At 46.4% G+C, this 26,390-nt stretch overlaps 1 protein-coding gene across 1 annotated transcript in view; it reads left to right on the top strand.

Annotated features, from left to right (window-relative positions):
* CD82 (CD82 molecule) overlaps window positions 1–26,390 on the top strand; it is a 79,795-nt gene that overhangs the window by 29,617 nt on the left and 23,788 nt on the right. The window contains exons 2-3 of the mRNA XM_043973152.1: window positions 14,116–14,197; window positions 22,835–22,907. Coding sequence (XP_043829087.1) covers window positions 14,135–14,197; window positions 22,835–22,907 — 136 coding nt within the window. The 5' untranslated portion in view covers window positions 14,116–14,134. The remainder of the gene's footprint in view (window positions 1–14,115; window positions 14,198–22,834; window positions 22,908–26,390) is intronic.

The raw sequence follows: 26,390 nt of genomic DNA, 5'->3' as shown, positions 1-26,390 counted from the left end.
CAGGAGGACCTGAGTTCAAATCCAGCCTCAGACACTTGACACTAGCTGTGTGACCCTGGGCAAGTCACTTATCCCTCATTGCCCTGCAAAAATAAAATAAAATAAAATAAAAATAATAAAAAATATAAAAAGAGCAGTCTAGCTTCAGTCATCCCAGGCCCCAGTTTGGAAGGAGTGGATGGTTAAACTGTTTCTATTATCACCTCCTCCCCAGGGCTTATGTGGGCTGTTTGAAACATATTGTCCCTGAGGCTTTGTCACCTCATAGGAGTAATGAAGGGATGGAGGAGAGGTGGGAAGCAGAAGGAAAATGGAAAGGGTTTCTCTCCCAAGTTAGAGGAAACCCCAGGTACTTTCTTAGAGTAGGCCAGTAGGATCATAGATTTAGGGGACCTTGAGGCACATGGTGAAACAGGCCTAAAGTCACATGAATCCTAAGTGCTCTATCCACTGTACCACCTTAATAGTCACCCTACTTTTTCCTTGAAGCACTTCAGTGCAAGAGGGAACCCACCTTTTAAAATGTTAGAAAGCAGGGGGCAGCTAGGTGGTGCAGGGAATAAAGCACCAGCCCTGGATTCAGGAGGACCTGAGTTCAAATCCAGCCTCAGACACTTGACACTTAGCTGTGTGACCTTGGGCAAGTCACTTAACCCTCATTGCCCTGACCAAAGGAAAAAAAAAATGAAATGTTAGGAAGCATTTCCTTAAATTCAGTCAAAACCTGCCTCTCCCAGCTTTCACCCAGTTTTCCTTGTTCTGCCCTCCCAGGCCAAGCAGACAAGACACCTGTGCAAGACCACTGTCATGTGCTTCAACTGGTCTAAACAGAGAATCACAGAATCATCTCATTGTGAGAGCAGGAAGGGACTCAGGGACTGGGGGGACCTAGTGGTACTGCTACCATAAAGGCACCTGCCCAGTAGCCATCTAACCTCTGCCTAGAGATCTCCAAGGAGGGAGAACCCATTACCTCTGAGCCTTTTCTCCTTTGGACCTAGCGGTCCCTCATTATTTTCTGAACCCCAATATTATGGCGAGCCACCCAATTGACTCTCCCCATATTAAATTTGTCCCCTATACCAGCCATCCCAGGTTCCTTCAACTGACCCTCCAGGGTCATGGAAGTGAGGCCCTTCATCACCCTGTTCTCCTTCCTCTTGACATTTTCCAGCTTTTAATCACTTGCTGCACTCAGAATTAAGTTCCCTGGTGTAGAGAAGCACCGACAAGGGCACAATCTAAGATAGCCATCAGCTTCTTATCGGTGCCTCTCCCTAAAGACCAGTCTGGGTTAGCCCCATCCCACTGCTGACTCAGGCTGAGTTTGTGATCTTCTTCTACCTGATGTCTACGCCTCTTCCATCTTGTGTTGATGAAGTTGATTTTTCCATGATTCCAGTTCCCTCTGCTAATGACTAGCTGGAGCACTCAGCAAATCTCTGGGCCTCACTTATTTCTATGATATAAGTATTACTATTTTATATTAAATATTATGTAAAATATTTCTTCTTTCTCAAATAAATGTCCTGGGGCAGCTAGGTGGTACAGTGGATAAAGCACTGGCCCTGGAGTCAGGAGGACCTGAGTTCAAATCCGGCCTCAGACACTTAACACTTACTAGCTGTGTGATCCTGGGCAAGTCACTTAACCCCAATTGCCTCACTAAAAAACCCAAAAACAAAAAAATTAAAAAACAAAAAAGCAAACTCCCAAACCTCTGTGCATAGTCATTGTTGGCTACCTTGTTGTTTTAGAACAGTAGAGCCTGTCCAGCTCTGGTCCTGAAGACAAAGAAGTGGGGTTTCCAGGATACCTCTTAACCAGGGACAGAGATCATTCTGGGAAGGACATTGCCCAGAAGAATGCTTATCTCCATAATGATAATCAACCAGTGACCCATAAAACATAGTCCTGAGTTCCCTTGATCTATCTAGGTCTGGAGGTGAGTTACCTTGGAGTCATTTACCTTAGAGGCATGGAATTTATTATCAGAAAGAACTTCAAGAATCCTCTGAGCCAATCTCTTCATTTTATGAAAAGAAAAGAAAAGAGGGGATACCGCAGGCGCAGCTAGGTGAACTGGATCAAAGCATGCGCCCTGGAGTTAGGGAGACATGAATTCAAATCTAGCCCCAGACACTTACTAGCTGTGTGACCCTGGGCAAGTCAAGTCACTTAACTCTGATTGCCTATGAGATAGAGAAGTGGTAGGAGGCTTCCCTTGGTTCAAGGCCAGAACAGCTTGGTGAGGCTGTGCCCCATCCGGGGACTGGCAGATAGAGCGGAATGTTATGTCTTGTCATTCATCATCAGTCAGGTGTATGCACCAGGTCCCCACACTTGCCTATTGTCCTTGGATCTGGGCTTCCCGCTGGAGATTTCTATTGGGTGCAGGTCATACAAGGTCACAGGGCAGTGTGTAAGACCCCAAGTTGGGGTGGAGGAAGGGAGCATCTCTGCCACATTCGCTTTCATTTTTCTGTCCCAAAACTTGCCTGACACCTCTGGCAGGAAGGAAATGGAGCATGGTTCAGTGATAAGAAGAAGATTTAACTTCTAAAGTCATTATTCAGTCGTTTTCAGTTGTGTCAGATTCTGTGACCTCATTTGGGGTCATTTTTTGGGCCAAGATCCTGGAATGGTTTTGCCGTTTCCTTCTGTAGCTCATTTTACAGATGAGGAAACTGAGGCAAACAGGGTCAAGTGACTTGTCCAGGGTCACACAGCTAGGAAGTGTCTGAGGCCACATTTGAACTCAGGTCCTCCAGATACTGGGCACACTCTATCCAGAGTTGGGGCACCTGAATTCAAATCCTGCCATTCAAATCCATGAGACTTTTGCTTTTCTTGGCCTCAATTTTCTCATCTGTGAAATGAAGGGAGCAGACTCGAGGATCATCTTGGTTCTCTTCCTCTGTGCCTGGGCTCCAGAGGCAGACTCCAGAGTGATTATCTACCATAAGTTCAACTCTCTTGTTTTAAAGAGGAAGAAACTGAGGGTCAGAGAAGACCGATTGGCCATTTGAGCAACAAGTAGCAGAGTCAGGGTTGGAAGCTGGGTTCTCCCACCCCACCCCAATCCAGCCTTTCTCTTGAATGCAGCAAGCCCAGGGAGGGGCTGGAGGAGGGGCTGTGCTGTGGCCTGTGGACTTTGACCAAGCCTGGTCACATGGGCCTCTGTGTGGCCTCTTGCCAGGTAATAGACTTCCTGCTGATGCTAAAGAGCTTCCTCTCCCCCTCCCCTCCCCTGGTGCTTCTCTATTGCCCCGTTTTCTATCAGTCCTTCTTGGTGGTGGTGGTTTTATGTTTTGTTTTGTTTTGTTTTGCTAATCCACATTCCCTTCAGGGATCAGGGGCAGTCTCAAACTTCAATTTAATCCAACCATTTAACCCTACAGTGTGAGTGCCTATGCCAGGCTCGGCTGGTAACCAAAACCCCAAAACACAGTCCCTGCCATAGGGGACTTTCATTCTGGTTGTTTGTTTGTTTATTAGATCTGAGATTCCACCCAGTGGACAGTTCTTGGAGAGGAACTTCCTATAGCAAAGGAGATCCTGCCCTTCTTTGTGTCAGTTTCACACCAGTACCTGAGGGCATGCATGGAGTGAGTCACTGGCTTGCCCAAGGTCACAGCTAATCCACATCAGAGATGGGGTTTGAACCTCTGTCTTCTTGAGGTCAGCTCCCTATCCCCTTAGTCTCTCTGCCTCTACCAGGGATAAACCTACCAGGGCTAATACATGGTTTAGTAGAGAAGGCACTGGACACTGGACTCTATGATCCTTTGGACCTGTGAGGGAAGTAATGGAAGCATATGACCTCCTTCCCAGGCTGAGCGAAGACTGGCCCTTCGGGGGCCACATGGCTTTATGGGTTAGGGGCAAGACTCAGGACCAGTGTTCTTTGGACTCTGTCTGCCATACCGCCTTTACCAAGGGGTGTTGAATACCACTAATCTTTGCAAGAAAAGCCCAACAAAGACAGCTGTGACATGAATGGTCTTTGTAGCTCTTTGTGGGGAAAGCAGAAAGGAGTGAGTAAGGGGAAATATATTTTCCAGGGCCAGACTTTGGGGAGATGCGTATGTCTTTTTATCAGATGCCCATCTTCCATGACATTCTGGACAATTTAGAAAATCTGAACATCGAAGCAGCTTGAAATCCTTGCCCTGACGCCTACCACTTGCCTAACTTTGGACAAGTTGCTTGCCTGGGCTTCCCTTCCCTCATCTATAAAATAAGATGTTGGACTAGGAACTGGGCCTGGCCTTCGTTTTGTGTGATAGCCCAGAGGTGAACTCAGAATACCTGGTTTCAAATTCCAGCTTGGATGAATCAGAAAGTCACTTTATCTTTCTGAGCACCAGCCTCGGTTTCCTTGTCAGTAAAAGGATGGGGTCAGCTAGGTGACCCAGTGGATAAAGCGCCGGCCCTGGATTCAGGAGGACCTGAGTTCAAATCCGGCCTCAGACACTTGACACTTACTAGCTGCGTGACCTTGGGCAAGTCCCTTAACACTCATTGCCCTGAAAAGAGAGAGAGAGAGAGAGAGAGAGAGAGAGAGAGAGAGAGAGAGAGAGAGAGAGAGAGAGAAAGGAAGGAAGAAAAAGAAAGAAAGAAAGAAAGAAAGAAAGAAAGAAAGAAAGAAAGAAAGAAAGAAAGAAAGAAAGAAAGAAAGAAAGAAAGAAAGAAAGAAAGAAAGAAAGAAGAGATAATCCTTTCACTTCCTACCTTACAAGGTGACTGGAGAAAAAGTATGTTGTATACCTAAAACATTTTAGAAATGACGCTTTTTGGAAAAAAAAAATTATCTCTGCTCTTTGGGCTGGCCCCCTGATATCCAGAGACCTTCCCTTGGCTCTGTCACTATCTAACGGGGCCACCCTGCCCATGTGGCCCCTGGATCTCCAGTCTCTCAGCCTTAGTAATGTGGTTTCGCTAAGGGTGGAACAGTCTTAAAGAGGCATAACTCGCGCCTGCCCCCCACCTTCCTGATGTGGGGAGGGCAAGCATTAGCCTGGAGAAAGCTTTAAGTCCTTTTACTTTGCCCTAACAGCTCCCCACACCCCACCTTTCCCCTAAGAATAAATGTAAGCTTTCCATCCTAGCTGAGAAATGTGTATCACAGCTTGTGGGCTCTCCCTTCCCCCTCCTCAGTAACGGTCTTGCAGTGGCTTCTCCCTTAATCAGAAAGCCAGCTGTGGCCACCCTTGCCAACCCTGGGAGCATCAGTTTGATTTATCAAGACAGTTTGAGGGGCACACCACACAGCCCTATTGAGTTCCTTTTTAGGAATGAAACTGCCATCCGCACTGAGATCCTGCACCCAGCTGGGGGCCACTCTGCACATTAGCCAAGCCAGGGGAGAGAGAAGAATGATCTGGGCTGGGGGGATCGGGAGCTTCATTTCCCATGCCCAGAGTAGTTTGCATTTGTCCTCTCAAAATAATCCTGTGTTTGTTATTTTGTTACTGGTTTACAGTGTTACAATTGCACCCTAAATTATTCAAATTCTCTTCCTCTTGAAATTAATTTGCATGTACTTTGCAAATATTTTGCTCCTTGAGGGCAGGCACCATCACACTTCTATTTTTCTATCTCTAGCACCTAGCACAGAGCTGTTGAAGAGCGTATATCCCTATCTTCCTTTGAAGCACAGCTCCCATGTGCTGTCCTTTCCTGAGCTTCCTCTCTCCCCTCCCAATTCTCTGCCCTCATGTTATCATTCTTGATCTCATGAAATTATTTTCTATATACTTTGTATTATTTTATATCCAGTTTGCATTTACGTACATATATGTTGTATCCCAGAACATCACCTCTCCAGTAGAATATAAATTTCCTGAGGGCAAGGACTGTTTTTTTTGTTTGTTTTTGTGTTTCCAAAACCTACCACAGTGACTGGCACATAGTAGGTGCTATATAAATGCTTATTTCCCTCCCTTCCCCCACTAGATGTCTAATAAACATTTGCTAAATGGACTGTATATACTGACAACCCCAGTGGAGGTGTGAAAAATCATAGAGTCAAAGCACCCTATTGTCGAGCCAGTTTATTTGATGTAGGGATATTCTGGCCTTGGACCCCTCCCCCATTTTTTTTATTCTTTTTTTTTTTTTTGCTTTTGTGGGGAGGGGGGCATTTATTTAATTTTTTTTATAGGCAATGGGAGTTAAGTGACTTGCCCAGGGTCACACAGCTAGTAAGTGTCAAGTGTCTGAGGTCAGATTTGAACTCAGGTACTCCCGAATCCAGGGCCAGCGCTTTAACCACTGCGCCATCTAGCTGCCCCTTATTTAATTTTTAAAATTGATACATTTTGTTTTCACTCATCACACAATCCTTCCCCAGCTCCATCCCCCCTTTCATGTTTTATAGGATGAGCCAAAAGGTAGTTAAGCCAACGCAGAAGAGTGATGGCAATCAATAATAAACATAGACTCAGAGTTTGGTACTTTTCCACTTGTTCAAAGAAAGGATGGGCAGAAGCTTTATCTTTATTAAGTTAAAACCAACATTGTCCATTGTTTTTTATTAGTTGACTTTCTATTGCCCCATGCCATTTATTTACATCCCGGATCTCTTCAGCACTGGTCGATTGATCAATCGAAGTGAAGAGAGAAAGTCACAAGCCCAAAAAAGCCCAAAGCAGAGAGTGGTAGAAACACTGTTGTGAAATCTCATCTTCAGGGAAATGGAGCCAGGTGGGAAAGTAAAGACTAAGGTGCTTGTTTACTTACATCATGGCGGAAGGATTCTTTTTTTTTTTTCCTGGTATCATGGAGCCCTTTAGCCATCCAATGTAATTTATGGAACCTTCCTTTGAATTATGTTGTTAAATCCTTAAAATACATAGGCTTCTAAAGAAAACAAACATTGAAATTATAGGTGCTTTTTTATTTTTAATGGAACTACACTGAACTGCCAATTAGAATGGTGTAGAGTAGAAAGTATTTGACTTGGAGTGAGGAGAGTCTTGGGTTCACATTCTGACTCTGACACTTCCTACCTGTATAGTCCTATGCAAGCCACTTAACTTCTGGGTCTCAGTTTCACCACATGTAAAAGTTGTGAGGGGCAGCTAGGTGGCACAGTGGATAGAGCACTGGCTCTGGAGTCAGGAGTACCTGAGGTCAAATCCGGCCTCAGACACTTAACACTTACTAGCTGTGTGACCCTGGGCAAGTCACTTAACCCCAATTGCCTCACCAAAAAAAAAAAAAAAAAGAAAAAGAAAAAGAAAAAAAAAGTTGTGATACTTTCAATTCCACCCTCACAGTGTTGCTGAGAATTACCATGGCACCACAGAAAAGATGCTGGGCTTGGGAGCCATATTGGAACCTTGGCTCTTCCTCTTACTACCTTTGTGGCATTGAGCAGGTGACTTGACCTCTCTTGAGTCTCAGTTTCCCCAATTGTAAAGTGAGGGATTCTGACTAATCGGCCTCTGAGATCCTTCCAACTCTAAATCTACGGTCCCGAGTCTCTTAAGCCAATTCAACTTCAATTTCCTCATTTGTAAAGTCATGGCCTTGAAGGTTTCTTCCAATTTGACATCAATGACCTTTCTGAAAGTGCTTTGTAAACCCTCACACCCTATAGATTTTATAGGATCACAGATAGAAAGGTCAGAGGATCCTTCGGCCGTTAAATCCATTTTATGGAGAGGAAACTGCCACAGAGATGGATGGATTAATTTGCCCAAGCAAATGGCAAAGTCAGAATCTGAACCCAGGTCATCTGACTTCCTATCTCCTACTTTTCCCATTGTATGTGTCTGTGATAACCCTGATAGGAGACTTATCTTTAGGGCCAGCAATTGTTAGAAAAATAGTATTAGGCTGACCTCCTGCTATATCCGTCCTTCCCTATATCTTTAGTGGATTCTCACTCAGTGCCACTGATCTAGAATGCCGGAGGCTGCACCCCCCCCCCCCCCCCCCCCCCCCCGCCTTAGTCTCCAGAAGAGGCAGGGCTTCTACCTTGCAGGTTCCCTAGCCCCAGCTCTGAGAGCCCACATTAATGTGGCTCGGGCAGGCTTGTCTTCCTGGCAGAGAACCTGGCCTGTTGGGGAGGAGCCCAGGTTCCCTTCATAGCTCAGTCCCTGCCTTGCCTTGGGGAGTTCACTGCCCTCCTTGCTTGCCCATTCTGCACCACCCACCCCAATTTCCACAAAGTATGGAGAACGATACTTGGCTTACTGGTGGCATGAGATAGCCATGTCTGAACTTGTTGAGGGAAATGTATTAGAGAAGCATGAATCATCCCTGACTCTTTTCTGGTCCTGCTGGCATAGGGGAAAGTCCTTGTGTTGGGGGCTGCCCCATGTCCCACCCATACCCTGTGAGCCATCCAAGGCTCTGGTTTCCATGGAGGGGCAAGGTATGATGGAGGGAACACTAGTTAGCAGAAGACAGACTTCTGCCATTAACTGTGTGACCTTTGAAAGGTGCTGCCCAGCCTATAAAGGGAAGGAATTGTACTTAGCTTGTCTAGCCATCACTTTCTAGGGAAGTCTGTGGTTTTCTCCTTGGACGGAACTTGCGCCTCCATCCAGGCACCTCTTACTAGCTTGTTGTGGAATTCCCTCCTAGAAGAAACCTTAGAGATAATCTAGGCTCTAACCTCCTCCCTCCTTTTTTTTTTTTTTAAGGGACTTGGTAGAGATAGAAAGGGTGCAAAGCTGGGATTTAACTTAGGTTGTCTGATTCTAAATCTTCTTTTCTTATATATATATACATACACCCATGTATATATTATAAATGTATACACACATATGCGCATAAGCATGCATGTGTGTATACATAGGCATGTGTATATACATGTACATATACACATATACAGCTTGATGAAGCTGTTGAGAGGGAAGTCCAAGTTTTGTTTCAGTCCAGGAATTAACCTAGATATTGAGGGAGAAGGGGTGGACCTGGGGAATACACTGAAGTGTTGGGCTGTTTCTGAGGTGATTGAAGTGCCTTGTCTGTTTCCTCTCTCTTAGGCCAAAGGTTTTGGCTTCTTTCTTGGGGCCGTGGTCTGCAGAAACATAACTCTGAGAGCAGCTTTCTTTCCCCTGGACTGCCTGCCTCTTCCTAGTTAGTCATCATGAAACCAACCCTGGGCAAAACCCAGGCTTCCTGAGTACTTCAAAATTTATTTTAGCCTAGAAAACCACAAGTTAACATAATCTATATTGTATTGTATTTTTATTTATTTGGTTAAACATTTCCCATTTACATTTTTTAAAGCTGGTTCAGGTGCACTAGGAAGTTGGGCTTTAAGTCTGACACTTCCTCTTTAAGGTCGCTTCTGGTCTCTAAAGGTCTCTAAATCAATGCTGCTATGACTTCTTGGGTTTGAATCCTGTCTCTGCTAGTTACTGTCAATCTGAAATAGAGAATACTTACTACTAAAGGAGCAAAAAGTAAGATCTTTAATGGAGGCAAGGGAATTGCAATCGGGCCACCACATAGCACCAAAGTACTGGAGTGCCCAAGAGGAGCAGAGGGGGGCAGCAAGGTTAAATACACCGTGTGGGTTGTTTTGCATAACAACTAAAAGTCCTGAGAGAAGGCTGGAGGAGGTTGGGGAGAGGTACCATCTGGTCTGAAAGGGAACCCTTTCTTTTTCCAGAGTTTCTCCTTTTAACTGGTTTCGATTGCCCTCAGGCAACTCACATCTCTGGGCTCAGGCAAGGTCAGTTCATAGTTCATAGTCAATTCAACATTACTACCTGCATGACTTTAAGCCTTTCCCTCTCTGGGCCTTAGGTCCTCACCTGTAAAATGAAGGAATGGGACTAGAGCAACCTTTTGGTCAACAAGCATTCATTACACACTTATGTGTCAGGCACCTTGCTAAGGAAGGCAAACACTGTCCCTGGCCCCAAGGGGCTTACATTCTAATGGGAAGAGGCAACAGTAAATAACTTACAGAGAAGATACAGACAGGATGAATGGGAAGTGATCTCTGAAGGCCTGTGAGGCTTCTCTCAACTCTGTGATTCAAGGTCAGGAGACAAACTTGGCTGGAAATCCTCTACATCCCAGTTCTCCTGGCCTAGAGGGATCCTAGAGTAGTTAGCCTTAGTCCCAGTAGAGTGGTCTTCCTTGGTCTACCGTAGTGGTCTCTCCCCTGGTCCTTGTTTGGCCCGAGTGAAGTTCTAGCTGACTTCCCATGTTCCTCACAGGCTTGACCTCTTCTTGGTGGCCAATGTCTCCTGACCCTCAGGATCCTTTCTCCTTCCCATGGAGGCAGAATTGGGAACAATGAGGGGAAGTTACAAAAAGGGCAAATTTCCACTGAAGGACAGATTTCCTCCTAGTAATTATTTATCCAGGAGTGAGTGTGCTGGTAAATGTTTAACAACTGGCTCTCAGGAAAAACAAACAAATGTCCTCAGCACAAGCTTTGAAGTTTCATCTGAATCATTGTGTTTTATCCTTTGCTTTCTTAAGTTCAGACGCTCAACACAACTGTCACTGGAGGCCCGATTTTTAGCATTTGCTGATCTTCTGAGGTGTAAAAGCTCATACTGAGGATGTGAGGATCAGGCTCCGGAGCACCCCTGGGGTGAGCCAGAAGTGGAGCAGGCTGCCATGGGGGAGCCTTCATGGGCTCATGGGATCATTTGAAGCACAGTCAGCCCAGTGATGAGCATTGAATAAGCATGTACTATGACTGTGGGCCACACACGGTCCTAGGGGCTGGATTTACAAAAATCAGACTGGAACAGTCCTTGCTTTCCAGGAGCTCACATTTTGTTCTTTATACAAACAGACACAAATGTATCTGTACAGGGATGCCGTATAAACAAGCACCACGTACATGCATACATGTATGTTTATGTGTGCCTGTATATATAAACAAACCATACCCATAAACACACACATTACATGCATGCATATATCAATATGTAAACACAATACATATATAATAAACACAATATATATATATGGATCTAGTTATATATGTGTGAGTTCAGAATAAATGTGAAGAAAACATAAACATAAATGAATTTATAGTTGTTAGATAATGAGGTAGCTCAGGAAAGAGGGCATTAGCAGTGAGGGGGACCAGAGAAGAAGCTGATGCTTAAACTGTGGCCTTTAGGAAGACGATGGAATTCATTCCAGGCACGAGATGAGCTTGCGATGTAAAGGCACCAAGATGGGAGATGGAGAAGACCTTTTAGGCTTGCACTGGGCAGTGATGTTCAATGAAAGACTTAAAAGAGAGGTTGGGGTCAGGTTGTTAATGGCTTAACATCTAAAAGGAGGCTTTATTTTTTTACCCTGGAGGCAATAGGGAGCCACTGGAGTGGATTAAAAAGGGGAGGGACTTGGTGGTGTGTGTGCTTAAGGAAGATCACTGATTGCAGCATGGTAGATGGGTAGGAGTAGGGACAGCCTTGGAGCTTTCAAGGAGATGAGTGAGGAAGTTATGGCCACATCCACCTGTGTGTGTGACCCTGGGCAAGTTACTTACCCAGGAAAGACTCCAGCTTGCAGAGCTGGTGTTGGTCTGCATTGATGGAGGACGGTTTCTCTCTGGGAGTGCCCCACTCTGATAAGTTTATTTTTCTCTGTGATGGAATTTTATCTAGCGTCTATACATTTATGCATGTTGTGAAATACATACACAGTTATTAACATAAATACACCTTCAGGCTCCCCCGAGGCTGGTCCCAGAGGGATATCAGGGTTGGGGGAAGGATTTACCCGTGGAAGGTTAGGAAACCTGGATTCCAATCCTGTCCTTGACACTTGGTGACCTTGAACAGCACCTCAACCTTTCTAGGCGTAGGTTTCTCCATCTGTATGATAAAGGGTTTGAATTAAGTGGTGCAGTGGATAGAGTGCATGGCCTGGAGTCAGGAAGACCTGCTTTCAAATCTGGCCTCTAGCTGTGTGACCCTGGGCAAGTCACCTAACCTCTGTTGCCCTCAGTTTGTTCAGTGGTAAAATGGAGATCAGGATGGCATCAGTCTTCCAGGGTTATTGTGAGGATCCAATGAGATCATATCTATAAAGTGCTCAGCCTTGCCTGGCACATAGTAGGTTCTTCATCCATACTTGTTCCCTTCCCTTCCCTTCTCTCTTTTTTTTTTTTTTAGTGAGGCAATTGGGGTTAAGTGACTTGCCCAGGGTCATACAGCTAGTAAGTGTCAAGTGTCTGAGGCTGGATTTGAACTCAGGTCCTCCTGAATCCAGGGCCAGTGCTCTATCCACTGTGCCACCTAGCTGCCCCCTCCTTCCCTTCTGAGGCCCCTTTCAGCTCTAAATCTTATGAACCTCCATAGTGTTTACCGATGAGGAAGTTATATGACTTGGGGCTCCATACAATATAGTGAAAGGAGGCTTGGGTTTGGAGCTGGGGGAACCTTCGTTCCAATCCTAGCTCTTTCCCCCCTCCCCTGCCCCGGGTGACCTTGGATAAGTCATTTTCCTCTCTGACCCTCAGCTCCCTCGTCTATAAAATGAGGGGGTTGGCTAGGATGATCTCTGCTGCCCCTTCCTGACCGTGAGAACACCCTCCACCTGCCCCTCCTCCCCTTCAGTATATACAATGACCTGGTTCTGTTGCCAAGATCACAGGGTCCCCTTTTGTTTGATGGAAGGGAAAGTCAGAGCAGCTGAAGGGGAAAACCACCCATTTCCTGTAGCCGATAGAAGATTAGGAGACTGAGACAAATGAAATCCAATCATTGGGCCTGAAGCCTGTTTGGTGAGACTAAATGGGGAAGCTCTGGGTCAGTGATTCTTCAGTCTGAGGGTGGGGTGGGGTACAGTTCTGGAAGGGATTCCCCCTCCCTGAGTCACTAAGCCTGGGATTCCCAAGTTGACCTGAGCACCCCACATGCCTCAGCAGAAGTAAGGATTCTGAGCATCGCAGCGATGAGCAAACTAGGCAGGGAAAGGGGGTATCTGAGGACCACGGGCGGGACAAATGCCCCAGAGCTCTTTTTCCTCTCTATTCCTGCTGAAGAAGGGGAAGATGAACACTAAGACCAAGCACACTTATCCTGGTGTCCTGGGTCATCCCAAGCCTTGACAAGGGTCTGGGGATGAAGGATGGAATCTGGATGTCTCCTCTTCTCTTCTCACCAACAAACACGCAGGTGTTTGGAAAAGGAATTGATTCCGGTGCCCAGGCCATGGGCCAGGGCCTGCATTCCTTGGCCCCTTCCCTTCCTATCCCTCACAGCTGTTCGATGGCTCCCGAGCCAGTTGTCCCATGTCAGGAGGCCAGCTGCTGGCTGCCGCCCTCCCTCCCTCCTTCCTCATCTGCTTCTCAGCACATCCCAGCTCCTGTGGTTTGGGTGACCTGAAGTACTTGGGAGGCAGGGGGACGTTGTTGAGAAAGCCCTGCCTGTGGTTCAACTCCCCAGCTTCCTAACTGTGTGTGACCTTAGGCAAGTCTCTTAGTTCCTTCAGGGAAAAGAGAAGATGTTCATGCTTCACTCCTCACCTCCTAGGGCTTCGAGAGGGCAAATGTTTTGTCAACTTCAAGAGATCATAGACTTAGGGCTGAAAGGTACTTTACAGATCATTGAATCCAACTTCCTCCTTTTGCAGTTGAGGACACACGGCCCTGGGAGGTTAAGTCACTTGTTCAAGGTCATGGAATCAGTCCCCTTGTCTCACTGGCTCCAAGTGCAGGTCTCAATCGATACACCAGACCACACAGTGGGAGGAATTAATGGTTTGCAAAGGGCAATTTCCTCCCAATAATCTCACGAGATAGGTCATAGTCCCTTTATTTTCCCCACTTTACAGATGAAGAAAGCAAGGCTCAGAGGTTAAAGTGACTTGCCCACACAACTATAAGTGTCTGGGGTTAGATTTGAACTTGAGTCCTAACTCCAAGCCTAGCATGCATTTCTGCTGTCTACTTTGCCACACCACTTCCATGTAGAGGATGTGTTTGGTTGAGTACCCTGCAGTCTGTAGCTGTCCCATCTCTGGTGGAATGGAAATGGTTGGCCCCAGGAGCCAGAGTCCCTGATGGACCAGAGTTTCCAACAGCCCTGTAAAAGCCGAGGGAAGGAGCCCATATCCTGAGATAGACATCCCGGGAGCGTCTCACTCACCTGCCTTCTCTCCTCTCCCTAGGGCCTGCCACTGACAAAGGATGGGGTCTGGCTGCATCAAAGTCACCAAGTACTTTCTCTTCCTCTTCAATCTGCTTTTCTTCGTAAGTATGGAAAACACTCCTCCATTTACTTCCCATGGGGAGTCTTCTCCCATCCTTGGAGGCAGAGATGCCAAGAACTGGGGATTTCTTCTCTAGAAATTCCCCAGCTTTGGGGCGAAAGGAAGTTTTTGATGCCTGAGAAGTAGAAGAGGATTTTTGAAAGTGGCACCTTGTGGACCAGGGTGGTAATTAAGAAGAGTAGTATGTAGTATGGGGGGGAAGAACACTGCACTTGGTGTGGAAGGACCTGGGTTCAAATCCTGCCTCTGAATCCTGCTACCTGTGTGACATTGGGCAAACTCCTCTTACCCCTCTGATTTCCTTTTCCTGACTTGCCTCCTTTTAGATTTTTTTCCCTTACTCTTCTTCTAGCCACACCTCCTCTTTCTGCCTTATCCTGCCTCAACTTTCATGTTTCAATTTTAGTTCCTTTCCCCAATGGGGAAAGTTCTACCTCATGTCTTGGGTACCTCTGAGTCATTGTCATACCAGGCTTGAGGCTTGAGTGGGAGGACTCCTTTTCAATGGTTAGCCTACCCACGTGCCTTTTATTGCAATGGAGCTCAGACATCCCACACAGAGGGGGAGGCCCAAGGAGGGAGCACTTCACTCAAGGGCTCTGCTGGCATCTTTGTTTGGGGAAACGGGGCTCAAGGGCAGGGCTGTTACCCTCATTCACCATTCTCTCCCACCCCCAAATATGCATGCTTCATGCATCTTTGCTGTGCCCGCACAGGCCAGAGGGCCGGTCTACTAGAGCAGAAGCCCAGATGTTGGCTCTGTGCCAAATCTGGATCTTGTTTTCCTGGGCTTGGGTTCCCCTGCTCCTTCCAGGCAGACAGTGAATACCCCTGCTCTGAAGCCCCCAGAATTCCACTGAACAGTAGTCATAGGGTGGCTTTGGACATCCCTGGGTTAAACTTAAAGGACCATTTCTGCTCTGTGTGTGTGTGTGTGTGTGTGTCCAATAATCAGGGAGTCGGGAAAGGCCCCTTGAAGGAGACCCCTGCATAGGAGCCAGCCCTTATTTTCTGACTGCTACACATGCCCAGTAGAGAAGAGGGGGGGTGTTGGTAGCATGGGAAGAAAGGTAGGCCTGTCATATGGTACTGGGTTTGCATGGGGGGGGCTTGGGTTTAAACCCCTGTTTGGATGGGTTCTACGGTATGATCTTAGATAAGTCATTATCCTCTTGGCCTCAATCTTCTCCCTTATAAAAATCCAGAGGGTTGGACTTGTTCAATCCAGGTCTCTCCCAGCTCTTAGTCTTATCCTATGAACCTCCTTTGTTCATGCTTTCCTGGGCCTCTCCCAGTTCCCAAAGATTACTAATGATCTGTTTTCATGGTTGTTACAGGGGCAGGGAGGAGAGAGTGTTTGGTGGGAGGCGAGAAAGGAGGGGGGCCCTGGAGATTTGGGAGATCATACCTAGGCCCTGGCTTGGCCCCGGAGCCTGGGAAGCAGGTACTGAGCCCCAGGGAGAAGCAGGGAAGGCTATGTTTGTCTCCCACACAATCACACAATGGGTATGTCGGTGCCCTGCCCGGTAGTAACCCAGCTCACACTCCCTCTCCAGGGCTAAGCTCTGGGCACTGTGCCCTCCACCCGCCTTGGGACCAGCCTTCTGGGCCCACAAAGAGTTGGCCTGGAGCTGCTAGGATGGGGAGGGAGAGGACAGAATGACTCCAGATTATGAGCCAAAGTATTTTCCCACATTTTGCATGGAGGAGAGAGGAGGAGGAGGAGACAGAAGGAAAAAAATCCTCTCCACCCCCACCTCCAGGGAACTGAAGGGGGCAGAGAAGGGGGCCTAGCACAGCCGGCCTCACCCCGGCCAAGACTGGGATGGGGGCCTCTCCTGGCTGGGCTCAGCGGGGGATGTGAAGCAGCTGGGCTCTGGACAGCAAGCTGAGCTTCCTGGCTCCCTGCTCTGACAGAGCTGGTCGCCTTAAAGGGCTAGCAGGTGGGCACTGAGCTCCTGACCTTGGCCTGGGGGTTCTTGGTCAGGGAGTGGCTCTGCCCTTTTGGGAGAGCAACAGCTGCTTGGACCCCGTGAGTGCTGGGAGGGAGGAACTGCAATAATTGATGTGGGCCCTGAGGATAATGATCATTGTTAGCATCCACCAGGCTCTTCTTAAAGTTCGCAGAACTATTTTGTTTATCTTACCTTGTTTTACATCAGAGACCCTTGCTCCTTGGTAGACTCCTTCTCAGAAGGATGTCTTTACATGCATAAAATGAAAATTCAGAGGTTTGCAAAGGAATGAAAATGCGATGATTAAAATGCTTTATTTTAAAAGTTCACAGAGCCTATGTTAAGATTCCTTGTTTGGCTGGGCACAGCTAGGTAGCTCTAAGAAATGCTAGGGGAAAGAAAGGAAGGAAGGAAGGAAAGAAAGAAAGAAAGAAAGAAAGAAAGAAAGAAAGAAAGAAAGAAAGAAAGAAAGAGGAAGAAAGAAAGAGAAAGAAAGGAAGAAAGAAAGAGAAAGAAAGAAAGCAAGAAAGAGAAAGAAAGAAAGCAAGAAAGAGAAAGAAAGAAAGCAAGAAAGAGGAAGGAAAGAAAGAGAAAGAAAGAAAGCAAGAAAGAGAAAGGAAGGAAAGAAAGAGAAAGAAAGAAAGAAAGAGAAAGAAAGGAAAGAAAGAAAGAGAAAGAAGGAAAGAAAGAAAGAAAGAAAGAAAGAAAGAAAGAAAGAAAGAAAGAAAGAAAGAAAGAGAAAGAAAGGAAGGAAAGAAAGAGAAAGAAAGAAAGAAAGAAAGAGGAGGAAAGAAAGAAGAAAGAAAGAAGAAGAAAGACAGAGAAAGGAAGAAAGAAAGCAAGAAAGAGAAAGGAAGGAAAGAAGAAAGAGAAAGAAAGAAAGAGAAAAAGAAAGAGAAAGGAAGAAAGGGAGAGAAAGAGAGAGAAAGAGAAAAAGAAAGAATGAAGGAAGGAAAGAAAGAAATGCTAAGGGCCTTTTTCTTCATATTTTGACATTCTGATGGATACCAGGTGCCACTTCAGAGCTGTTTTTATTTGTATTTCTTAACAGCTGAAGATTCAAGTGCTTATTTAGAATTTTGTTCCACCTCTATAGGCTCGGTGTTTTGATGATTCCCATTTTACAGATGAGGAAACAGAGTGTGTGAGAGATTAAGTGGCTGGTCCAGAGTCACACGATAATATCTGAAATAGGTCAAACTCTGCCAGGCTGCACAGTGGATAGAGCGCTGGGTCTGGAGTCAAGAAGACTTACATTCCTGCGTTCAAATCCAGTCTCAGACACTTATCAGCTGTGTGACCCTGGGCAAGTCACTTCACCCTGTTTGCCTCAGTTTCCTCATCTGTAAGATGAGCTAGAGAAGGAAATGGCAAAGCACTCCAGTGCCTCTGCCAAGGAAACCCCAAATGGCATCATGAAGAATCCGACATGACTGCAATCATTGAGCAGGATTTGAGCCCAAGTATTTCTGATTGTTCCCAGTCCAATACTCTATGTCTAATGCTACCTGACTGCCTTGTCAATAATGGGGAAACAAGAGGTTTTGATGGCCAGACTTGGGATAGTAGCCTGAACTGGATGGAGCCTTTGAGGCATGGGGTCACAGATTTAAAGACCTCGGGGGTCATCTAGGCTCCCCTCCCCCCGCCCCATTTTATAGAACAAGACACTGGGGCCCAGAGAGGAGCAATATCTTGGCCCAGCACCATACAGAGAGTAAGGAACAGAGCTGGGATTTGAACCTCGGTCCAATGACTTCCAAGGCTGGCACTTGTGCCACCATACTGGCAACGTAAGGCCTTATAGATAGGGGTAATGAGACATCTTCCTTGTCACCCCTCCTGCAAAAGTGAGGGAATTTTTGGGCTTTCCCAGGGGAGTTTGCAAAAGAGCAGACACAGATTGTAAATAAGCATGTAGAACAAAAAGGTTCATCCTTGAAATGCAAATCGGAGCGACCCCATGTGGCCACCCCCATCCATCAAAATGTCAAAATAGGGGAAAATGATTTTGTTTTAGGGAACTACCTGGCAGCATGCTGGAAGAGAAGAAGGAAGAGAAGAATTGTACCCTTATTAAAAGAATTCCATTTCTAGAACAGAGAGGAACCTTAGTGAAGAAAGCAGAGTCTGGTCAACAAATTGTATTGAGTGATTACCATGTGCCAGGCATTGTGCCTGGGAGAACAAGAGTGGACAGGCAGTTCCTCCCCTCGAAGGGCTTCTATTCTGATGGTGGGAGCTTTGACAGCCATGGGATGAGTCCCCTGAGATCTGGACGCACCCTGGAAGTTTTCCCAAAGGGAAGGAGTAGGCGCCAAATATGAATAAACGTCTCTGTAAAGTGAGGGATTGGACGATCCCTTCCAACTCTATGATTCCAGTCCCTCTCAGTCCTTGTGGGGTACAAGAGAAAGGGGAAGGCAACTTCTGCTGGCCACCCGGGGAGCAGATCTATTGTCCAAAAGATTAGAAACACCAAAGATTAGAGTGGACTCGTGGTTCTGCTCTCTCCTTCCGGCCTTGATGGACCTTGATGATTCTTCTGCTTGGGTTCTCCATTCGGGAGTTTCATTGGTCATTCTGTGTGTGTGTGATGCCCTGGGAGGAATGGAGGCCCCTGCTGGAGGGTTGCCTAGGGATGGAGAGAGGAAAAGGGGGAGAGGTGCTGAGCTGGTTGGTGTGTCCTCTCCTCATCCTCTCTGTTACTCAGACTCTCAAACCCAGTGCCCAAGACAGAGGACCAGGTGTCAAGTGGTGCTCACACATGCCTAGGGGAGGGAGATTGAGGGGATCGTGCCCAGTGAGTGACCCAGCCTCCCCAACCAAAGCCCTATCTCTTGTTCATTATCTGACCAGGGCGCCAGCCCAGACCGAAGGTGGAACTTGGAACAGGACCGACTTGGAGCTGCTGCCAGCCAGAGACTGATTTCCGCCTCCATTTTTCTCTTCCCACTCCCCATCTCCCTCAGTCTTTGAATCCTTTCTTTATCCACGGTCACTGCAAACTTCTCTGTTTTGTGTTTAGAGCTCTTCACAACAGGCCTCAGGTCTGCCCATCATGTCACCTCCCTCCATGGGCTCTTAGGTGCTGCCCAACCAGCCAACTCTCCATCTCCCATCTCCTTGTAGCCCCTTTGCGTGGTCTGCCTCCCACTCCAGGAAGCTCCAACATGCCCCTCTGCAGAAGGCCTTGTCTACTCCTACCAGGTGTTAGCACTTTCTCAAGCCCTCCAAGGGTATCTTGTAGCTTCCTTGTGGGTATTTTCTCTCTCTCTGTCCCTCCTCTCTCTCCCTCACTCCTTCCTCTCTCCCTCCTCTCTCTCTCTCTCTCTCTCTCTCTCTCTCTCTCTCTCTCTCTCTCTCTCTCTCTCTCTCTCTCTCTCTCTCTCTCTCTCTCTCTCTCTCTCTCCCCCCCCCCACCTCTCTCTGCATTCACATAAATACGACCCTTGCTGAAACCTTTCATCACCTCTTACATGGATTATTATGCTCACCTCCCAAATGCTGGGTCTGAAGGTGCCCTCTGGCACTAGCCTGCTACCACACACAAGGAGTTGGCTGGAAAGGTTGGGAGTTGGGGACATTTCCTTTCTCTGGCTCCCTTGATCCGCAGCCAAGGAGTCTAGAGCGTGGATTCAGATTTTTTAGGATTATTCTTATTTTTCTTCCCCCACTCCCCCCTTTTTGTGTCTGCATATTTTTTGAGGGAAGGGGTGTCAGCTTTCCTTGTCTGTAGGAGCCAGGGTGCTCATTTCCCTTCAATAATCTAGTGAGTTCCTGCTGAGACAATGGCCCAGAAAGCTTTGGGGGGATCTGTATGACCCGAAGCTACTTGGCCTGTGGACTGTCCCCAGATGGGATCTCTTCTTCACTAAGACATGGAGTTTGTTATCTAAACCCCAGGCCCTTTTAAGCCCTCCCATTTACTTCCAATCAATTGTGTTCTGGAGATTCAGGGAGTCCTGTGATGTTCCCTATTTCCTACCCAATGACCTCATCTCATAGCCCCAACACCCCTCCCTTTGCTCTGCCTGATCTCTCTACCTAAAGAGTCTTTCTGGAGATCCAAGTGCACTGCCCCACAGTTGGCATCTACATGGTCTCCGATCTCCCATTTAGGGTCTGAGAACCAGAGTTTGAATCTTGGCTCTGCTGCTGTGACCTCGAATGAGGGGCCTTGGCTTCCCCCTCTCCAAAATGAGGGGTTGGAATAGATGACCTCTCAAGTGGCTCCCCATTCTGACAGACTGTGACTCAGACCTGGGTCCTAATGCTTGATTCTGTCATCAGCTTGCTGGGTGACCTTGGACAAGTCAATTCCCTTTGATAAGCTTCAGTTCTTTCATCTGTAAAACACAAATGAAACCTGATTTAGCGACCTCTTGCAGCATTATTGTGGACATCAAACAGGTTAATGTGTAGAACAGCCCAGTTGAAAATAATAGTAATTATTGACACTTCTATAACCCTTAAGAGTTTGCAAAGTGCTTTACATAAATTGCTTCATTTGATCCTGACAACAACCCTGGAGGCAGGTGCAATTATTATCCTCATTTTACAAGCGAGGAAACTGAGACTTAGCCAGGTGTCACAGTAGATAGAGCACTGGGCCTGGACTCAGGAAGATCTGAGTTCAAATTCAGCCTCAGGCTCTTAACTAGCTGTGTGACCCTGGGCAAGTCACTTGATCTCTGGTGGTTTTTGTTTTCTCAATTGTAAGCTGAAACTCTCCTCAGCTCTGTATCTATCATCTGATAACCATTCTTGGTTCTGAGCAGGGGGAAGATCATGACCAAATCTACCCCTGTTCTGGGTGGGACCAGAACAGGCTCTTGGGCCCTACTGTAGGTCAGTTCGACTCTCAAGGAATCAGTGTGGACTAGTGGTCAACATGCTGGACTTAGAGTCGGAAAGGCTGACCCTTAATAGCTTGTTGACCTCACATGACCTTTCTCCACCTCAGTTTTCTTCTCCGGAAAATGGAGAGGGCTATAGTTCTTCACAGGCTTGTTTTGAATGAGATGATGCATACAAAGAAGTTTGTAATTCTTGAGTTCAAATCCAGATTTTGCTGCTACCTGTGAAACCCTCTGGCCTTCAGTTTCCTAAAAAAGAAGGGATTCGATTAGAGGCTCCGAAGCTGGTCTCTCTCTCCCAGCTCTAAAATCCCAGGATTCCAGTTGATTGCTAAATGTGGTCCTGCAAGAGGACCTAGAAGAGACCCCAGAGACCAGAAAATTCTACCTTCTCATTGTTCAGGAAACTGCCGTCATTATTGTTGTGGCCAATGTTATCCACAAGGATGGATCGAGGGCTGGCCTCAAAGTCCGGGGTTCAAATCCCAACTCTGTCGCATTATAGCTTCTCATTGCCTCAGGCAACTTTCTGGGACTATACATCACAGAACAGTGGTTAATCTGCCATGGTGGAAAGCATTTTCGACTGGGAGTTCTTTGCCCTAAAGTCACAAGTCTGCCCCCTCTCCAAAAAAGTGTGTGTGTAGAAAATGTCTGATGCTTAATATTGTATACATATACAAACATATATGTGTATATATTTGGTGTTTAATTTAATCACTACGTAAATATGTGTATGCAAATGTATATATGTATATGTATGTATGTATATGTATATACACACACAGAGATATTGCAGGTTCCATTCCAGACCACCATAATAAATCGAATATTGCAATAAAGCAAGTCACACAAATTTTTTGGTTTCCCAGTACCTATAAAAGTTACATTTATACTATACTGTATTATGTGTGCGATAGTATTATATCTTTAAACAATCCCCATATACATACCTTAATGAAAAAATGCTTTCTTGCTAAAAAAAATACCATCATGTGAGCCTTCAGCAAGTCATAATCTTTTTGCTGGTGGAGGATCTTGGCTCGATGTCAATGACTCCTGACCACTCAGGGTGGTGGTTGCTAAAGATTGGGGGTAGCTGTGGCAATTTCTTAAAATAAGATAACAATGAAGTTTGCCAAATCCATTGACACTTCCTTTCACTTGAACACATAGAGATCATTGTAGGGTAATTAACTGGTCTAATTTCAATATTCTTGTGTCTTGGGGAATAGGGATGCCAGAGGAGAGAGAGAGAGAGAGAGACCCTGGGAACTGCTGGTCAGTGAAGCAATTACACATACAACATTAATCAATTATGTTCTCTGTCTTATATGGGCACGGTTTGAGGTACCTAAAACCCCATTACAATAGTAACAACAAAGATCACTGATCACAAATTACTATCATAGATATAATAATGAAAAGTTTGGAAATATTGGGAGAATTACCAAAATGTGACACAGAGATATGATATGAACATGTGATGCAGGAAAAATGGCGTTCATAGATGAACTCCACACAGGGTTTCCACAACCTTCAGTTTGTAAAAAATGTAATATCTGCAAAGTGCAATAAAACAACGTGCAGTAAGACAAGCTATGCCTGTATATGTGTGTGTATAATTTTCAATATCTGATATTATATACATATACATACATATGTAGGTATACATATATGTGCACATGTATAGCATAGGTCTGGTCCCTAGTCTTCTATATGAATTCAGAGAAAGCATATGCTCCCACTGTTCCAGGTGTTTGGCTCCCCTCACATCCTAACTCACCATCAATTTCTTTCTAGATCTTGGGAGCTGTGATTCTCGGGTTTGGAATATGGATTCTGGCCGACAGAAGCAGTTTCATCTCTGTTCTGCGTAAGTTTCCCACTTGGCTTGTCTTACAGTGGTTTGCTGGGTTAGGGAGGGAGGGAGAGGGAGGGAGAGAGAGAGAATGAATGAATGAATGAATGAATGAATGAATGAATGAATGAATGAATGAATGAATGAATCTGAGGCCCCTTTTCATCATGGGCCATTCCCCTTACTCTAGGAAGTAAGTCTCTGGTGCTGCCCCAGGGAGGAAAGGGTCATGGTTGGAAGCTTGCTTGGCACAGACCCTTTCCTCTGGCTTCTGGGTCCAAGGTGTTTGATGTGTGCAGTCTATTATTATGGATGCTGTGACTCCTCACTGACCCCTGGAGGCATTATCAAGCACTGGACAGATGACTAAGAGACAAGGCCTTTGGTGTTTGTTGTCCTGTGATGGATTGGAGCAAGATGGGTGTAGTTGAAAGAGCCCTAAATGCAAAGTCAGATTCTATCTCTGACACTTAATACTGTAGACACATCACTTAGTCTACTTGGGTCTCATCTTCTTCACCTGTAAAATGATGAATTGGGTGAGGTGACCTCTTAGTTCCCTTCACATTCTAAACCTAGGGGTCCCATGAGTCAGAAAGACCTGGGTTCAAATCCTGCTTCAGATACTTATAGCTGTAGTGCTTCTGCACTACAGGCAAATACAAAGATTTATCTACTAAATCATGATGGATTTTAAGAGTTCCCACAAAAACAAAATCACTGATCCTTCTCATATTTGAGTGTTGATATAGCCTAGTGCTTGAAACACTAGGATAGAACTGAGAAGATGTGGGTTCTAAGCCCAGGTGGACTCCTGGCCTGCTGTGGAATCTTAGGAAAGTCATCTCACTTTTCTGTGCCTCAGTGTCCCTCCTCTGAAAAAGGCTTATGATGCTTTCTACTCCTTTCATGTTCATAGGAATATCTTGCAGGTCAGGGAGATATGAAGCAAGATTCATCGTCTTATGCGTGCCCACTATGGGTAAAGTTGTAGCAGTCCTTTGATTTTCTTGTGTAGATCTGATTTCACACCTAGTGCAGAAACTCTCTCCACTGGTGCAGATTGGAAACTCAAATGTAATAGGGCACTATCCTTGGTAAGGAAACTGAAACTCCAAATGTTACGTGGTACACACATGGCCTCACAGCTAAAACTTGAACTCCAGTCTTCCTGCCTCCAAAGCCTGCTATGATACCTCTCAGCCTAAGCCTGACAAACATCTCTGTAAGTTCTGAGTTCTTTTTTAAATGATAGATTTTTATTGGTATCTTTTGTCTTCCCATCTCTTAGATTTCCCCCTGGATTCCTTCTCCTCTTCCTTCCCAGAGAGCCTCCTCTTAGAATAAAGAATCTCTTAGCTCTTAAGAAGGTCGTTGAATCCAGGGTATTTTTAACACATACTTATTTGAAAGAGCAAGGTGTTGTTTTTTTTCCAGGGGGAGAAATTATCACTGAACTAGAAGACACAGTCCAGCCTGACACTAACTTACTGCTTGGCCTTAGGGCAGGTCTCTTCACCATTTTGTGCCTCAATTTCCTTATCTGTAAAACAAGAGATTTAGAGGAAAACCTATTTATTTCTGGGGTTTTTTTTTTGAGGCAATTGGGGTTAAGTGACTTGCCCAGGGTCACATAGCTAGTAAGTGTCAAGTGTCTGAGACTGGATTTGAACTCAGGTCCTCCTGACTCCAGGGCTGGTGCTCTATCCACTGTGCCACCTAGCTGCCCCAAACCTATTGATTTCTAACCATCTGCTGGCCATCTCCACTTGAGATTTCCTGGGAGCCACTCAAACCCAATGCAAAATTAAACCCCTATTCCTTTCCTTCCACTCTTCATTCCCAATTTCCCTACATCCATTGTGGGATTTTCCATCATCTCTGCTACTTCCCTCTCTCTCACTGTCTACACCTGACCCATTCTCTAGGCTGTCAATTTCTCCATCTCAAATCCATCTTTTCTCCACTTATTGCCCTCATTAGGGGCCTCATCATTTCTTAGCTGGATGATTATAGGAGCCTCCCTGCCCTCAGTCTGCCTTTCTCTAATTCATTCAGTTACACACAGCTCCCAAAATTGTATTCCAGATAGACGGTTTAGGACAAGTGACTCCCTTCCTCAAAAACCTTCTACGGCCCCCGATTGCCTACAGGCTAAAGTTTGGAATCCTCAGTCTGGCATGATCTGTCCTCAGTCTTTATTTCCAATCTTCTTTCATGTGATTCAGCTCAATGCCTTCTGTAGTTCAGACAAACTGTTCCTAGATCTTGTCCAGCCACCCCTGTCTCAGCGCACTCCTGAAAGCCATCCATGATCCCTTTCATGCTGAATGCACATTCCTCTGCTTGAAGGCATCCAGGGAGGGGGGAAGCCACCACCTCTCAAGGCAGCTCATCTCAGTTTTGTACAGCTCGCTCTCGCTACTGGCATGTTTTTCCTGATGCTGAGCCCAAATATGCATCTTTGCTTCAAGCATCTCCCTCTCGCCTCTAATTCTGTCCTCCGGAGCTCAACAGGACAAGTTTCATGGCTATTCAACATGATTATTATTCAAGTATTTGAATCCTGACCTTCTCTCCCCTTCTCTAGGCTAGACATTCCTAGTTCCTTCAGCTGTTGCTCATACAGCAGGGATGGCAGACTGTGGGATAATGACTGAGGCTGGAAGGACCTTGGAAGCATCTTTCCAACCCTCTCGTTTTACACATGGGGAAAATAAGGTGCAGGCAAGTGAGAAGACTTTCCAAGATCAGAAGGGTATTATGTGTCAGGGCAAGATTTGAACTCGGGTCCCTCGGTTCCAGAACCCATGTCCTTCCCAAGGAACGGGGTGGCCTCGAAGCTCACTTCCACCTGGAGAGAGGGTGCTCCCCGAGGCAGGGCTCCCTTGAGTGTCCTCATGCACCTGGATGCAGCCTGCCTTCTCTCACCACTCCCCATCCCAGGCCTTTGCTCTCCAGTCCCACCCCCTCTCCCGGGGCAGCAGAGAGTTTCTTACTTCTCTCCCTCCTCCCTAACAGCTGTGGGACAGGTTCGGGCCGGAAAAGATTTGACAGCTGGTCCGTTTGCATAAAGTGGAACCTCCACTAAACCTGGGTGTGTGTGTGTGGGGGGGGGGAGTAGCCTACACCTGTTGCTGCATCTCCTCCTAAGAGAGGGGGGACTTGGAAGCCAGGGCTGTGCTGTGCCAGCTGCCTCTGCTTCTCCCCTGGGAGGAGGCTGGGCCCATTCTGGTCAGGCTTGAGCTCCTCAATGGTTAGCTTTCTTCTTCCTTCTGGGGGCTGGGGTGGGGAGGGGGGGGCTTTTTGCTTCAACCTAGGATCCCTCTCCTCCAGCTGCACCCTGTCTCCTCCCACCCCTTTAGTAACCTGAGTGCCTTTGCAAGGGACACTGCTGCTGTGGCTGCTGTGGCGAAAGGCAGCAGGGGAGGAAGAATACAAACTCCCTGGTCTTGGCCCCTTGCCTGGGCTTCCTGGGCATCAGTCCAACTGAGCAAG

The sequence above is a fragment of the Dromiciops gliroides genome, chromosome 6 (assembly GCF_019393635.1).
Source record: "Dromiciops gliroides isolate mDroGli1 chromosome 6, mDroGli1.pri, whole genome shotgun sequence".
Classification (NCBI taxonomy): Eukaryota; Metazoa; Chordata; class Mammalia; order Microbiotheria; family Microbiotheriidae; genus Dromiciops; species Dromiciops gliroides.
This window is presented reverse-complemented; position numbering and strand designations above follow the sequence as displayed.